The sequence below is a fragment of the Sinohyriopsis cumingii genome, chromosome 13 (genome assembly GCF_028554795.1).
Source record: "Sinohyriopsis cumingii isolate HCF-2022 chromosome 13, ASM2855479v2, whole genome shotgun sequence".
Lineage (NCBI taxonomy): Eukaryota > Metazoa > Mollusca > Bivalvia > Unionida > Unionidae > Sinohyriopsis > Sinohyriopsis cumingii.
The window spans coordinates 28,778,172-28,796,164 of record NC_142973.1 but is presented as its reverse complement, the minus strand read 5'-3'; the positions used below and the strand labels follow the sequence as shown (position 1 = coordinate 28,796,164).

At 35.9% G+C, this 17,993-nt stretch overlaps 1 protein-coding gene across 1 annotated transcript in view; it reads right to left on the bottom strand.

Annotated features, from left to right (window-relative positions):
* Positions 1–17,993, bottom strand: part of LOC149785113 (1,4-alpha-glucan-branching enzyme-like) — a 66,602-nt gene that overhangs the window by 16,969 nt on the left and 31,640 nt on the right. Inside the window, exons 10-12 of the mRNA XM_089978882.1 lie at positions 10,771–10,869; positions 7,737–8,019; positions 4,634–4,818 (exon numbers count right to left, since the gene is read on the bottom strand). Of these exons, the coding sequence (XP_089835008.1) occupies positions 4,634–4,818; positions 7,737–8,019; positions 10,771–10,869 (567 nt within the window). The remainder of the gene's footprint in view (positions 1–4,633; positions 4,819–7,736; positions 8,020–10,770; positions 10,870–17,993) is intronic.

Here is a 17,993-nt window from a genome sequence, read left to right as displayed (position 1 = left end):
GGTTGTGACAAGAGGACCACTGAACAATCTGATATAAACTGAAGATAGGTTGGGCCAACTGAAAGGGCACATAATGCACTTGGCACGAGGAAGCTGAGGCTACCAAGAAACTTTTTTTTTGAATGATAGAAGCCTCAGTGAAGTTTGGGCAAATGGCTTGAATTTATCAGAATAAAAAAATTGATAAAATCAAGCACCAATTCCAATTTGAAAATAAGGCGAGAGATTTTGATCAATTCAAATCAAACTTGGCAAATAAGGTCTGATAAAACTTTATCACTAGTGATATCTCTTCTGCCATGATGCCTGAATGTATCTGACACCATGGAGCTGTAGCCTTTGATATAAACTGGGGCCAACATTTTCTCCTTGTAGAGAGAAAAAAGTTTACCTATTAAAGGATGGAGGCACGATATTACTGACTTAGCATTAGTTCGTGAAAATATGTTGCGTTTCCTCATAAGCGTTCAGAGTGGAGGGCCTTCTTGCTTTCAAGAATCTCTCTACAATCAAAGGTTTAAATTCCTTCTCTTTCCAAGGCTGTCCTAAAAAGAGCTAGGTGTGAAGGAGATGACAGTTTGAGCTGGGGCAGAACAGTTTAACCAGAATCTTCCTGGGCAAATCTACTGCGAGACTGAATAGCTCATTCACCCAGAACTTGTCCCATCTGAGAGGGACTATCAGAATCATCTTGCATGTCTGACCCCACAACTTGTGTATTAATTTTGGTTCCAAAACTGTGGGTGAGCAGGCAAAGGCTCACAATCCTTCTCAACTAAAGCATGTTCACAGCCCAAGATTCTGAGTCTGGAACTGAAGACAAAAGTGAGCAACATGTGATTGAAACTTGTCGCAAAAGGTTTTATATTCGGACGTCTCCAACATGCGCAAATCCAATGAAATACAAATGATGGATGGACCATTACATATAAATAACATAACCCTTTCTGGATCAGTTAGGACATCAAATCTACAAGGAATGTGCTTGATTTGTATGTTGATATGGAGCTGGTTACACCAATGTAGAAACTCCAAACCAGAATACATAGGTTGTGTGATCTGATGCCCCACTTGAGTAGGTAGGTTACCACTTTATAATTGTCCAACATAATCAGGACTGTTTTCCTAAAGTTTGTCCTTCCAGAACTGAAAGAAACTGATGACAGCCTTAATTTCAAGAAACCTGATATAGATAGGCAGTCCCCCTGGTTCCCACATGTCATCAACTATACTGAAGCCTGGCAACAGGTAAGCTCTCCAACTGTTTGTACTGGCATATGCACATACTTTCACTTCTGAAAGGAACTTCTCTAAAGGAATTCATGTCATGAACAAACCGGGATTTGCAAAACTGACCCAGGAATGATTGTACATCATTTGTGATCTTAACCTTTTGATTGAGTGGACTGACAATTGGCACCAATGAGCCAGCAAGGTCATCTGTAAGGGGTGCATAAAAAAGATGACTCAGTGGGATCAATTCTGCTGCTGCACTGAATAATCTGAATAGTTGCAAGAATTCTCTCGCTAAAAGTAACAATGGATATGAACTTGACAAGTTCAATGATCTCTATGTGAATATGAGGGAGTCAAACCAGGTCGAGATTCATGATAAACTCCATACCCAGGTGGACAAAACACTGGGATCGATGAAAGTCAGACTTCTCCTAGTTCATGAGAAAACTGAGATTATTCAAATGGGATAGATGGACATTTCTGCCCTTGAGAAGAATAGAAATTAATGTATATTCTGAAGGCTGTCATCCAAGTATGTTGTCATCGCTGTAGATGAAATTGGCTGGAACAGGGTGACAATCCAAACCATGATTTTGTTCATTTTGTTCTGATCAAACAAAAGAACTAGAACCTGATAAACCTTGTTGCAGTAAGTAAAAAATAATTTTTTTTTTAAATTGGGTAGGCAGGGACATGAAATATACATTGATTAGATCGAGACTGAAGACATATTCATCCCTTCTGATGAAGAGTCATACTGACCTCACTGTCTTCACCTTGAACTTTGGCAGATTAAGCTTACTCTGGTCAAAGATCAGAATCAATGTGCTATTAGCTTTTTGTATGAGGAAAGCCTTGAATAAAACTACATAGATTGTGGTTTTATCACAATCTCCACTGCCCTCTGTCAATGAGTGACCATATCCAGTGCTGTAGAATATCGAGATTCTCCCCCTCTGATGGTAGGTCCATGGGAAGGGGCGAGGAAGAAAAAGCATGGGGTTGGTTAAGCTTTGTTGTCATGGTCAACATCATATGAAAAACCTCTTCTCCGTCCATGCAAACATCAATGTGAATTTTAACCTTCCATGTAGAAATCTGGATTTATGTTTTAACCATTCCTCTAAAGATGATGTGCATTATTTTTTTAGTTTTTTTTACCACATTTTCGTGAACTTTCCACATTCTCAGAGATTGTCTAATTAGACTGCTTGGTACAACATCCTATCATAGATCAATGTTGTCACTCATGTCTTAGCATACACTGCCTATTGTTTGCTCACTCAGTAACAGGTGATGTTTTAGTGACTTGATACTATGCTGCATTGTTGATTTATGCATTTTTTTGTATTTTTTGTGTTGTTCTTTCAGTGGAACAATGAAGACACAGGTGAGTTGTGTCAAGAGTGGTTAAATTAAACATCATCCTTATCTTACAGTGTGTTCACCATTCGATCCAAGGACATATGGTCTTCTTTATTGCTGAAGTGGACAAAGAAAAGATAAGGGTGGAAAATCTCACAAGGACAATACAGATATATAAAGTATTTAACTCAGGTCATGAGCAAGAGTTACTGCCCATTACGTAGATGAGATATGCTGAAATATAAATTTTGGTTATATTCAGGAGGTAGTTGGCTTATATCTGGTGTTGTATATATTACTGTTGTAAAGATGATGAATTAAAATTACAATTACAATACAAAAATTTAAGTACTTGATTGCAATTGCAACTGCTCTCTCACATTGATGTAACCAATTACAATTACTTTTTTCCCCCAGATAATTAAAGAACAATATATTACTTCTGTTCAGACTGTCATAACTCACAGTTCTCACTGGTTAATTCATATTTTGCATAGAACAATATTCTTCACACTAAAAATTCAGTGTAACACAGTGAATACAATATTGCAGAACTAATTTCACAAGAATAATCTTGTTGCTTATCACATGTTATTCTCATCATGCTGTTATGTTTTAGGTTGCTATTTGTAACTATGAGAAATAGTAATTGTAATTTAAAGTAATTAGAACATTGTATTACATTTCCAGAATTTGTAATCAATTACAATTACTAATTACTTTTATGTGTAGGAATGGATTACAATTACAATTTTATATTTCAAGTAATCAATTACTTCACTGATTATTTTAATAATTCATTACTGTACAAAAATGATAATATCCTTAATGTTAATGTGATTAGGAAATGTATTTAAAAGACAAATGTATAGAATAATTTATTTGTGATAATAAAATCTGTTTATTTGACACTGTAACTGAGTGATTAATACATCTAGCCATGCCTTTATGCATGTACATACCATATATTCCCTAATCAATGCCCCCAGGGACATTACATTTTCCAGATGTGTGGGGGGGGGGGTATTAGAGCACAATAAAAAAAGCTAGAGTTGTTCTTCTGATGTATTCTTGTCATGCCCACACATGTTGTTGTTGTTGTTGTTGTTGTGGGGTTTAACGCCATTTTTCAGCACGATAGGCTATACATGGCGGCCAGTATTAATGGTGGAGGAAGAACCCGGAAAACCCCGGAAAGAACCACCGACCCACGAGAAGCTACTGGCAAGCTTTCTCACATGCCCACATTGGCTGAATCTTAGACTCGAACCGCCGCAGACAGAGGTGAGATGGCAGTGATCCGTAACGAAGAGCGCTTTAGACCACTCGGCCACTCGGGGCCCCGCCCACACATGTAAATCTGTGGGTCTTTCTACCACTGAATTCAGTCATTGCAAATAACAACACAGTTAAAATGATCAATGGATCAAAACTGGTGTTCTGTTCCAAGTGAAACTGTAATGCATAACCTGAACCTCAGGAACCCTTTTATTGGTGTTACACTGCATCTTTTAAATTTTCTGTTTTTAAAAAACGAGAGTGGGGCATTAATTAGAGTTGGGGACATTAATTAGAGAATATATGGTACATTAATCCATTCTTGTGTAAATATATACCACTAATCCAATTAATATATACATACAGATAATAGATGATTTGATATGTGCACATTTTTGCCAGTATACGAGAGGAGATGGCAAGACCAAGGGTAATTTCTGTGGGTTCTGAGCTCTTCACAAGTGTACTCAAATTTTTGCAGGTGCACATGGGAGATTTTAAGCACAAGGGTTACTGTTCTTACAAATATTTGTAATAACAAACCATGAATGACTGTTAGTCTTACATAAATTATGAAAATGATACATGTTTAGGAATGATGTATTTTGAAGGAAAAAACAGCAAACACAACGCTATGTAAATGTCTGAATATAACTTGCATAAAAAACGCACTGTAAAACCTGCAAAAACAAACCGGATCATACAAGAGTGTAGGTATAAAGTCAGAAAGTATACAACAGATGAGAGGACATACCTGGGGGTGACTAAGCCATTGGTACTGGGTCTCCAGGTGGATCATATCCTGATCCCAACGGTTCAGATATTTATACTTCAACAGATTATCATCAGCTAGATGATACTGTCGACGACAGTAGTGAAAACTCTCATTATTACCAATACGTGGGAAGTCAAGCCATTCTGGATGCCCAAACTCATTACCTGAAATGATAAAATCACAAGGTGAACACATCTGGGAGTGTAAATGTGCAATATGGTTTGATTAACCACAAAATCTGTGGCATAAAAATCCACGTTTTTATAACATAAAGGTTTGCATTATGCCACACCATTTATCATGGCCTTTGGACAAAAGACCATAAGTAATGACATTTTTAACAGTATCAGAGAAGTTCTCGAAAAGGTGCTAAAATAGGATGACTGGGCAGAACATAAAGGCTACTTTTATTCTCACAAACTTCAATTTTACCCCATCCATGAATGTGTCACCATTAAAACTCAGTTTGCATAACTATAATCAAATCTTCACAACTGTAATCAAATTATTTTACTCTCAAACACTCAAAATCAAGGTTTCCGTAGTCAAATTCTTGCATAAGCTGCAAAGAATTTTCATAGCAATTATTTTAAATACTGAAACATGCATTTAACTGATGCAATTTTAAATACAGTTTGCTCTCATATACTTTGCAAGCTTAAATTAGGGAGTCAACACTGAATTGGCATTAATCAGAATATTATCAAGTCTTACAATTTTATCAAATGAATTCCTGAAGAAACCAAATCAACAGTGTGAGGTTGACTATTGTTTTCACTGTACATTTATATCTCAATTTTTGTCCATTACCACTTTCTAATAGTCCATGTCTATTCTTGTTTTGTACAGAGACTTCTCCCAAAAGCTGATATTATACAGAGACTTGTCTCAATAATTGAAACTGTGTAGAGATTTGACTCAATAACTGATATTGTACAGAGACTTGCCTCAATAACTTATATTGTACAGAGACTGGTCTCAATAACTGATATTCACCACATATCATCAAAAACAACATTCCGTCTTTGTAAATCTATTTTTGCTTCACATGGTACATTCCTGCATGCAGAGACTTGTCTAAATTACACACACTGTCCAAAGAAATAATAATATCCAAATTTTGAGGATATATTGTGATTGCTCAATAGCATGTCCATCCACAGATCAGTTCACATGTCCATCCATTTATCTCCTCTTTGCAATTTAACTCCATTTAAAAATACTCAGAGTATGAGATCACACTGGGTCAAGTGAATCATGAGGATGGGTAGATGACAACAAAGGTTTCAATCCATGAGCAGGGTTCCTGTGACAAGTTTAATGACCCGCATAGCCAACATGATACTTTATTCTTAAGTTTGGAAGGCCCTATCCAGGCTTTGAAGTCATCAGCTTCTTCCCACAAGTGTTATAAACACAATGTCCAGGCATTCTTTAAATATCACGTCCACACAGGCATATGAAAAGATTGGTCCAAGAAAGCCAAATCAAATAAAATCCAATGAAATTAAAATTAATACTCACTAGCACAACACAAAACGTAATTAACGAAATATTCCATGAAACAGGGTTAATACAGATCAAAGCTGAAATTCAATGACTTTTCAATGACCAGTTTTCAGTGACTATTCACACTATCAAGTGTTACGCTTCAGTTACTAATTTAAATACACGAAACAAATACAAAACCAATACAGAAACAAATAAATGTAATATGAAAGGGAAATAATATTTAAAAAGAAAGTCATTGTAACCCAGATGTTAACCATTGCCCTTTAGCTTCTACACTTTCTTCTCCAGCTGCAACTCCAGTGCTTTCACTTCATGTTGCCAGGATTTTATCTAATGGGGGGGTGGGGTACCCACTTGTTACGAAAATATGGGGGAGGGGAGTGTAACAAAAAGGAGGGAGAGGAGGAAATGGCCATAGTTCACTATACACCTAAAACTACAATATCCATCTATCTTTCTTCCAGCTACACTCTGTTGGAGTCCTAATGAAATCAGAATGTTTAAAAGATGTTACCTCTAGTTGTATATGCTTTAATCTGTTGATTTTTCTGACCTTAATCCGTTCCTCACCAGCATATGAATATTGTTCTACCACTGGGGCATCATGCTGCAGACATATAGCATCGTGTCCCACCCAGTCATATTATCCTAACACCAGGCCAACCACTCCTAATACTAACCTCTTCATGTTGAGCACCAAGTGAGGCACCTGCTAGTGCCATTTTTGTAAGTCTTTGGTATGACTCGGCATGGGTTTGAACCTGCAACCTTCCGCATCCAAGGTGGATGCTCAAACCACTTGAGCTACCAAAGCAGTCATTACCCCTTGCTATTCTTTAAGTGTGGTTATGTTTTTTGCAGTTCAAAGATTCACAAAAGCCACCAAGAGATAGGGCATTTTCTTCACCATTTCCCTGATATGTACACATGCACATACCAAAATACTATTCATTATGAAATGCAAACAACGACAACATTCAAATGCATTTGTACCTTCCAAATTTGTTCATTGATGTGTTCTAATGTCCTTATGCTATCCTATGTATATTTTTACAACTTTATGTCCATGTAGTCTTTGAATTATCCTTTTGCATTAATCCAGTATTTATGAATATGTGTAAATTATTTCTTAATCTAATGTCAGAAATTTTTTAAATGCCATTAAATTTAGCAGCATTTGATTGATTTGGCATCCAAACCATCTGTTTTCAGTCAATTCCCATCTTTTCTTACCTTGACCACTTTTAACACACAATGAAAAGACTTTGTAAATTAACTAAATTCAAAATGCTATTGGGTTCCCTATTTTTGTTCATAAAAAAAGAAAACAAATTACTGTATGCTTTTATTGCTTAAATAGTGTGTAATATGTGCAATTTTGTAAATCAAAAAGCTTATAAGAATTTTAAATAGCAGACACAAATTTCTATAATACACATTATCCATGTTTTCTAACATTCCCAAATCAGATGCATCACAAAATAATTTTTAGACCTGACAGCAATATTCTTGTTAATATTTATACATTTTAAATAAACTTAAAAGAAATTTGGTTCCAAAAAGTTTTTACCCATGAAGGTCAAGTACCCCTCTCCTCCTAGACCAATGGTGATGAGTCTTATCATCTTATGCAAAGCGATACCACGCTCGATAATCAGGTTTGGTGGGGACATGTTTGACATATGAGTGTACATCTCTTTGTCCATCAACCAGAAAGCTATAGTCTTGTCCCCAACTAACGCCTGGTCATGGCTCTCTGCATATGCAATGGCCTTCTCTCCATATCGACGGTTAGTCAATGTATGGCACAGCTTTCCCAAATCCCAGTCCTCATCTGATGATTCTTTCAAAGTCTACAACAAAAAAACAACTACATTTATGAATTCTAGGCCATGGAAGCTTAAGAAGTATCAATATTGGGCAAAATGTTAAATAATCATCCATGAAAAACTGACCAATCACATGTTTAGGAAAAAGAATTAAGTCCCTGAATTGAAAGTACCTTATTAAGATTAAGTGTTGATGGAGACTAATTTAATTTTGGACCAACTCAGCATCATAAAACATCTTTTGGTGCAAACACCATGTCGACCTTTCCCTGCAAACCCAGGCTGATATGACCGTCCATTCAGAAGCATTAGTGATAACATGACTGCCACTGTAGCAACCATATCTGATGTCCGAGTGCAGTCATTTCAGATACATCCTATGGCTGAGCACTTGGTTATATGTCTAATTCAGACGGGAGAGTCTCAAAAAGGAAACAGCTTTTGACTTTTAAAATGTACCTTTCAAAGCCAAAATGTTCTTGATTCCACTCAGTGTTATAAGTGAACCTTGAAAAATTAATTTCAACCAGGAAAAAAGTTTGTTAATGCTACTCCTCCTAAGCTGCATGGAGGATTTCCATGATCAGCATCAATTTCATTTAAGACCTAATACCTCCAAAAACAGTTTTTAATTCAGAATCCCATGTTAATATTACAATCTATTCATAAGAGCAGCAATAAGAAAATTTCCAAAGCAGCCAACATGTTGGATGTCAGACTGGCACTTTTTCCTTTAGGAACCAACTTGACCTTTGGATGAAAGTGGACGTAAAGTTTTATGGCATTCTTCACAAAAGTTTAGGAAGAGAAGCTACAAACTTGTACTAACAGACAGACATTGGACAAACAGATGGTAGGTCATTGCAACAGCTTTTCTGATCTATAATCAGTGGAGCTAAAAAGCTTGAAATGTGCCTGAAACAAACCTAAACGTAAAATATAACCAAAGCTTGATGGATAAATGGCCAGTTGTTGTTATAGGGTTTAATGCCATTTTTCAGCACAAGATAGGCTAGAGATGGCATCCAGTATAAATGGTGGAGGAAGAATCCGGGAAAACCTCCTGAAAGAACCACTGGCCCACGAGAAGCTACTTGCAAGCTTTCTATCGTACTCACAATGGTCAACCATGAGAATCAAATCCATGCAGATTGAAGTGAGATGCCAGTGATCCGTAACAGTAAGTGCTTTAGACCACATGGCCACTCGGTGCCCCGAGAAAGGGACAGTTGTTGTTGTTGTTGTTGTGGGGTTTAACGCCATTTTTCAGCACACGATAGGCTATACAAGGCGGCCAGTATTATTGGTTGAGGAAGAACCCGGGAAGACCCGAAAAGAACCACTGACCCACGAGAAGCTACTGGCAAGCTTTCTCACATACCCACATTGGCTGAATCCGAGACTCGAACCGGCGCAGACAGAGGTGAAATGGCAGTGATCCGTAACGGAAAGCGCTTTAGACCACTCGGCCACTCGGGGCCCCTGATAAACGGACAGTTGTTGTTGTTGTGGGGTTTAACGCCATTTTTCAGCGCGATAGGGCTATACATGGCGGCCAGTATTAATGGTGGAGGAAGAACCCGGAAAACCCCGGAAAGAACCACCGACCCACGAGAAGCTACTGGCAAGCTTTCTCACATGCCCACATTGGCTGAATCTTAGACTCAAACCGCCGCAGACATAGGTGAGATGGCAGTGATCCGTAACGAAGAGCGCTTTAGACCACTCGGCCACTCGGGGCCCCGATAAACGGACAGAGGAACAAGGTTAATACTACATGTGCCAATACATCGTTCATGCCACTTTTCATATTTTTTTAATGCCAGTCTGCTTAGATATTTTCCCCATATTTCATATTTTTTTACGATACCATTCTCACATACACCATGGGAAAAAGGCAAGTTTGCCGTGTTGTTAGGACTTGTACATTTTTCTCTTTTGTATCATGGCTGATTTCCCCATTAGTGTTGTCACTAAAAGACAGTAATTTTTTGAACATCTCCTATATATCATCACTTGCAGGTGTGTATTGTTAATGAGATACTTAACTTACCATTAATTTACAACTTGAAATTTCTGCATGGATGGATTTTGTGAACCTCCACAACCTTGTTCAAAATCTCAAAAATTTCACCCCATATAAATTCAGGTACATGATCAGTAAGCATCAAAAGTATACATGTCTATAAATTTGTGACATTTAAATTTTAAAAAATTTGGGAATTTTCAAGAATTACTGTAATTTCTATCAAAATCCAATGCACTTTATATCAGATAGAAAGAAAATCTCAACTTCCAGTTGAAACTGGCTATTTTGGCAAAAGAAATGAACATTTTATCTTTTTATAATAAAATGTAACAAACATTTTTAATATAAAAAGTAAATAACATCATTCTAATATAAAATGTAATGAACATTTTTTAATAAAAATATCATTTTTTAAAAATATAATGCAACTAAAACCTTTTTTAATATAAAATGCAATCAACATCTTTTTAATATAAATTGTAACTAACATATTTTAAATATAACATCTTTTTAATATAAAAAGTAAATAACATCATTTTAAGAGACTTCTAATAAAATGTAATGAACATCTTTTTACTATAAAAAGTAATGAATATCCATTTAATACAAAATGTAATAAAAATTGTTGTTGCAAAGTCATTACTTTCTAGAGAACCCGAAAAGTGGAAATTTTCAATTGCATTTTTAGCAAGTTTACTGCAAGAAGAACAACACCATGCCCATCCACCCCAATGAAGTGTTCTAACCTTAATCCATATATCGGGGATAGCCATGGCCAGTCTGTAGTCAAACCCTCCTCCTCCCTCCTCCACTGGTCGGCCTAGAGCTGGCATACCCGATACATCCTGATAAGCAAGAAAAATTAGTGTGCATCTTAGAAGGAATGGTTAAAGTACAATTATATCTGCACATAGACTCCAATTAGAGGACCAGCCAATAATGGTATTTATGACATTTATAGAATGATTGCTCTTTCATGAACACAAGTTACATAGATATACTGAAAGAAGGAAAGACAGCTGAATAGACAGACTAAAATGAAGGGGATATTTCAAATGATATTTACCCAATATTTGTTCTTTCATTTTCAATAATACTAGTACTTAAAAACTTTCTCTTTTCTCTCTTTCCTTACAGATATTACAGCTACAGTAAAACCTGTCTTGAGAGACCACTGTTATGAGAGACCACATGTCCTAAGGGACCAGGATCGCAATGTACTGATTTATTGATTATATAATCTTGTGACCTGTTATGACAGACCACCTGTTTTGAGAGAATTATTTTTTTGGCAGAAGGGGTGGTCCCTAAAGACAGGTTATACTGTATTATAACACATACTGATTTAGGCAGTGAGTGAAACTGACAGTTAATGGATACTGTATACATGTGTTTGCACTGGAACAATATAAAGTAATTTATAATTCTTTGATAAATTACAAAAGGATTAAAATAAAACAAACACAAGTAAAAGATATTTTGTTCCAGAATTCTGACACCCCTAAAATCCAGCCCTTCTGGAAAGACAAGGCATAGTATATCCAGTGCATATACCATCTGGAAAAGAGAAACTCTCACCAATTAACTTCCCATCCAATGCTAGGTGGACATTCAATCACTGGATGTTTTCCATTTAAACTGAGTGATACACCAGTGAGGATCCTCACATTTGAAGGGAGGTGGATGGGGGGAGGGGCTTAATAGCACTGTGATCAGGCAAGTATTCTCAAGAGACATATAATATACTAAAGAACTGCACTTTGTCAAATTACTTTAACATTAGGAGAATAGGTAACAGGAGGAGGAAATGCATATGCATGAGTGTCCAACCTGACCAGGGTCAACCATCAAGGGAAATATGGAGGGAGTCCCTATATGAAAGATACAATGATCCCCTTGTGAGAAGGCAGCACAACTGATTGTCAATATACCAGAAATGGGAAACAAGGGCCATTTTCTTACCCAAATTCCAGGTCAATCCAGCAAAGCCATAAACAAGTTTCAAACAAATGTAGATCCAGAAAATAATGTGACTCTAATAGTTTTCTCTACCCAGAATCCATCACCAAGGATATGTCTGTGCTGATAAATATAGGTTTGATGATAAGCATTCAGACATTTAAAGTTACAGATTTATTAATATTCTGTTTGCATAGGTTTACTATGGAAGATGAAGTAGTACCTGTATGACCAGATGGAAAGTTATCAATACAACAATTAAACACCTGTGTTTTAAGTTGTATTTTTTAAGTGAAAAGCATTTGAAACAAATTCATTTATTTGAAAAAATTATATTGTTGTATATATTATGTACAGTGTATGTATGTATGTACTTCAATAGGTAAGCATTATGCACATCATAGAGGATAACACTGTACTTTTCCAATCTATAGATTCTTCTATTAATTTCATTTGTCTGATTAACAACCCTCTTTTAAACTGCGAAACAGGAGGTACAAATATAGAAAAGCACTCTGTCATGGTGTATTACATTTTTAATACATCTCAGGCTTGAACGATAAAAACATGACGACATAAACAGTCAAATTTTTTATTAGACAGATGCTTGTTTATATTGGCAGAAAAACACAAAGACGGATAAAAATAGGATGAACCTGTACATAGAAAAATGGATTAAGAGCAAGGAAAACACTCAGCTTGGACATGGGTCAATGGCTGTAAACACTGAGGGACAGTCACATGAAGAGATAAACAGACACAGGGATGGATTGGCAAACAGTGAACAGTCAACGGGCAATTGACAAATGAATTAAAAAAGGAACCGACGGACATATTAATTTATAGATGAGTAGAAAGATGGAAGGACATACAGAGATATTGGTGAACTGTTAAATGGACTGGTCCATACATGGACAAAGATATGGTCAGATTAAAAGGTTAAACAGGAAAATGCACAGAGAAGTGAACAGAGTTTTGTACAGATAACAAAATTGTCCGATGAATAATTGGACACAAGTACAAGTAGACTTTCCAATATCTCAACAGTATTTATTCAAACAAGTAAGAGACCAATTAAAATGTATATAACACAACAAAATGCTCTAGAGGCTGAAAGAGGGTGGGAATAATTCTGGCCAATTCATTCATTTTGGAAATATTTACTCTCCTGTTATACTGTCCTAACTATGCATCAGTAATTTTACTCTGTCTGCATCTCTTAAAAATATTCCTTAGTTCCTAACACCACAAGACTGTAATGTAAATAACTTGCATTCACAAGATACTATATGGAAATGGACTCCCACAGCTTGCGTACCCACTCCAAACTTACAGAATTATGTGGCATATTTTATCCTTAATAATTGCTTCTTTGCTGATATATGGCTGTCTTGTATCTTACAATGAATGACATTACCCTTTTCTTAATACAGATGAGCATCATAATTAGCCCCATCCTTTAAATGCTTCATCATGTAACTTGAAATAAGATTAAAGTGAAACAAGTCGCAAATTATTATGATGGAATTTCAGTTTTCATGCCAAGGCCATGCAAGAATTGGAGAATTATTTTTTAAAAAAACATTATATTTTGTGTCTGCCAGTTATGGACCTAAGATTGTCAAAAAGTATCCAATAGTTGTGACAATGATCATGGGCTTTACTAGTGGCCAAACTTTGTGAACACTGTAAGAATGCCTTTGAAACTGGAAGTTGTTGCTCTTCTGGATATTAATTATGACTCATCAATAACTTGTAAAACATGAGTATTTTGTTTATTACCAAAGAGATACTTAGCAAGATGTCTGGTATATTTTGCAATAACTTCACGGCATGTTATGTGTTAACATCTATGTGTAGAGGAAAAAGAGGACCTTCATTACTGAAGCAACTGCATGCCAAACGCTTGATTTTAAAATACTGTAGATGGTGAAAAGTATTTTCTTTGATGTCCCTGATTTAAGCTTGAACAAAAATATTGCTACCAAGATATTCCCACAGGAATCTTTTTCAAACTCAGTACTAAAGTACATACATGGCTAAAGTATGATTTTGGAAGACTGATCAGGTAACATAGTCAGAAATACTGAGAACATCCACGTTGTCAAAATCCAAGTAAGTTTTTTCACTTATCTTCTCAGAGCTGTATATCTTAAACTTTGTATCAACTCTGAGAGAGTGGCTCTATTCAGAAGACACCAGAATGATTCCTAAACCGTTATCTTTAAAACCATTTTCATTCAAGTCACCAGGACAATATCTGACCCCACTGGAACCAAGATGTTCTTATGGGGAAACAGTCTAAATCTGGCATTAGTTGGAACAAAAAGTAGTATTGGTCCTTTTGCTTTGCAGATGCAACAGTAAGCATGACTACTGGAGATGGTTGGTATTGACAGGTTCACAGATAGTGAATTTGAATTCATTTTGCTGCATTTTGGACTTGGTGAAAGGTACTCACTATGTGACCTTTTATTATCATCAATTTTTGTGCAAGAAGAGTCTTCAGTCTGATAGTATATTTTCCCACATTAGTTGCATTGAATATCATCACAAAAGACTTTTATCACGAAATTCTTCAGGAAAGTTTTGTGTCGTATGCTGTCATGATTTTGCTTGCTTGGAACAAATAACACATTTGTATCACTTTGAAATAGGCATGAGCCCTCTGTAACTTGAATAAAATTTTGTCACTTCATGGAAGTATAGTGCTTTATTCCTTTCATTCTTCTACATTTTTTTCAGGTGGTGTTAGTAATAATGGAAAAATGGTGATGCCTAACAAAGTGTTTTCTATAAGGTCAGTTTACGTACACATTATATCAGAAACACAACACCAAGGCTATATAATGTAATATTTCCACTGGTACCCACATTCAGTCACCTCTTTCATTTAATGCCAATTCCTTCTCCTCCTTGCACCCCCCTCCCCAAGGCAACTAGCAGTAAAACTGAACTCGTTTTGCATTATTGATATAATCATTAACAACTCTGCTTTTATTTCAAAGCAATCAATACAACAAAGTCAAATTACTTCTTTGCAATCACATTCTCATTGTTGTGGTTACAACTGCATGGGATATATATACATGAATATTACATATTAGATTCATATTGTGTTATAATGTCCAAGGTTTTGCTTTTGTAACTTTCAAACAGGTTACAAATTTGAGGGGTTTTTGTTTAGTTTTTAAAGGTTTTAAATTTGTTGAGTTTTAAGAGGCAAAGCATTAAAAGATTATCTCCATGGTGAGCAAAACATTAAATTTTTTTGAGGTGGAAGCAAACAGACTCTGAACTGATCAAAAATTGAAGCAAACACAATGCTTATACTTTGATCGAAAAAACAAGATGCCATTATGGGTCAATCAAATGAATTATAGAATAAAAGGACCAGATGTCTTTAATTTGCACACTTTCTTGATAGCTAGGCTAGCCTACCAAACAAATATGTGAAGAAAAAAATTACTGGGTCAGGGTGGAGCCATTCATCTTTTTTAAAAATTTATAAGGTTTTTTATTTAGGTTTCCTTCAGTAGTTTTTAGAGCCTTTTTAGGTTTCTAAGGTCAAAATGAAATTTTAGTGTTCTTTTAGGATTTTGAAGGTCATTTAACCATGTTAGAAAAATATCTAAGTGTTACAATGTTTATGTCATATATTATTCTAACCCAATGGCAGTGGGGGGGTGGGTGGGGGGCTTTAAGTATCAGCTGTTCGAATTTTGCACATATTACTTTTGCTACACTCTCCATGGATAGAATTATACATGTGCAAGTATTTTTTCTTCTTTTCTTAAAAAGAAAATAAAACGTGATCATGTTCTGATCCTGATACCCCAGCATACAAAATATGAACTGGTAACTTTACAACACAATTTCAGTTTAGCAAAGTATGTGTGTGTGTGTGTGTTCTAATTTTATTTTCAATAATGCTTTGAACTCAGCTCTTACTACATTTGAGTCATTTATTACATGTTTTACTCAAATGTGACTAACAGTATTCAGTTTGCTTCAGGCAAGTAAACAGCATTGATCTCACCATATATTGCTCAGAACTGCTCTCTTGCACTGTCTATAAATTCCCTACATGAGTTGACAACTGAACAATTTCATATCATTTTGAGGAAAAATAATGGTTTGTAACATACATGTATATTTCACATCTTCACACAAGCTGATACATACCACTTATATGCAGGCTACAGAAGCAAAGAACAATGCTTAAATGCAACAGCTTTTCATGGTAAAATCAGCATTTTCATTAGGGAATATAAATCTGAATATTTATTAACTTAAAAAAAACATTTATTTAACAAAATTGATCTTTTAACACAAACTGATAAAAACTTCTTTCAAAAGTTTGCCTTAAAGTTTTTAAGTCTCTGCTGAGGTGCCAAATGGTTGATAATCACAAAAACCACACCAGGCACAAAAAAGGTATGCTTCAAATTAGCCAAAAGTCTCCATTTCTCATTGGCTACCACAGCACACTTTTCCCCTATGGTTAATTTTTTTTTACATTAAACACATATACAATGTTTAAAAAGTTTTTTTTAAAAAAAACAACAATCCAACCTGCCTACCAGTGCAATAGGAAACATATTTTGTTTTTGCCTAATGTAGTCACATTTCTAGAGACAAACATATTATATAAGTCTCTCATATTTCTTTTCATAATCAAGAAAATATTCACATTTTATTAATTTTTCCCGATTTTGTTTTAGAACCTTTGAAATTTGTGTCAATTGTGTGAACCCAGGATGATCTTTTGAAGAGCAGGAAGAAAAATCATTCTAATTTTAATACAGCTTACATTTGTGACTCGATTTAATTCTTATACTTTATGTTATTTTATGCCTTAGCCACCAATTACTAACTGATATTGTCCAGATATCCTCCCAATAATTGTGCCTTTTAGTTTTCCACTACCAGTTCATCACATGACATCATGTCTGCACATGCCTATTATGTCAAAGGGGTACCAATTTAAGCTCCTAACAGTATTGTAACATTTTATCTAGGGAGAAAAAAAATTAAGCTGAATTTTTGGGGTCATTTTGATGCTGAAGTGAACCTAGTCATTTTTGATCAACAGTTAGACCTTCTGGTCCAGATTGTATTTCATGAATTTCAGTTGCAATAGGCTATTTACCCCCATTTGTACATGAAATAAAACCCTTGTTATGTCTCAATCTTCACTAACATTGGAAGCAGACAGAATGAAGGGCATTTATTCCTGTCTACCAAAAGACAAAATCTTATAGGTCTGACTTGCATAGGTCTGTGGTGAGCACTAACTGGGTGCAAATTTTGTCAACCGCCTCTTTGAAACTGAATTCTGTTCATTCCATGGGATGAAACTAAATTCTGTACATTCAATGGGACAAATGATCAAAGATGTCCCTGCCTTCACTATGGGGGTTGTCCTCACCAGTCATGACATCTATGTCTGCAGAAAAGATTTTTCAGTTACATAGATAAGTTCATGACATTCCTGTGCATAACACGGTACCTGGAAAAAAAAGCATGTGACAAGAACACTGGGCCCACTGCTTGGACATGCGGCCAAGCAGGAAACTGATGTGGCTTGTCTTGCTGGGGCAAGCAGCTGGATGGTTGGACAAATCACAGGCTGGATGGACTGGATGGCAAAAAGGATGAACCAGTTTGATGGCTCTGCACCAGTTGCCAATTCACCCGTCATATGATTGCTAATTGTAACAAAATGCTATCTAGGCAGCTGGACTGGCTAGTCAGCAATCAAAGTAGCAGCATATAGCACAGATGACTGATAAAAAATGCAAGAAAGGTCAGTGTTATACCTCATACGTGCCCAGACTTACAGGCACTCAGGCCCTACTTTGACTTGCTGGAGGAATTACACCCACTAGGTTGCCAAAAATGAGGATAACAATTTCTGCTCAACTCCAAGCATGTCTTCAAGAGACTTGATAAAACAGAAGGATAGAAACTACCCTAAGTCAGCAACTCCTATGTAGTCTTCTAATCT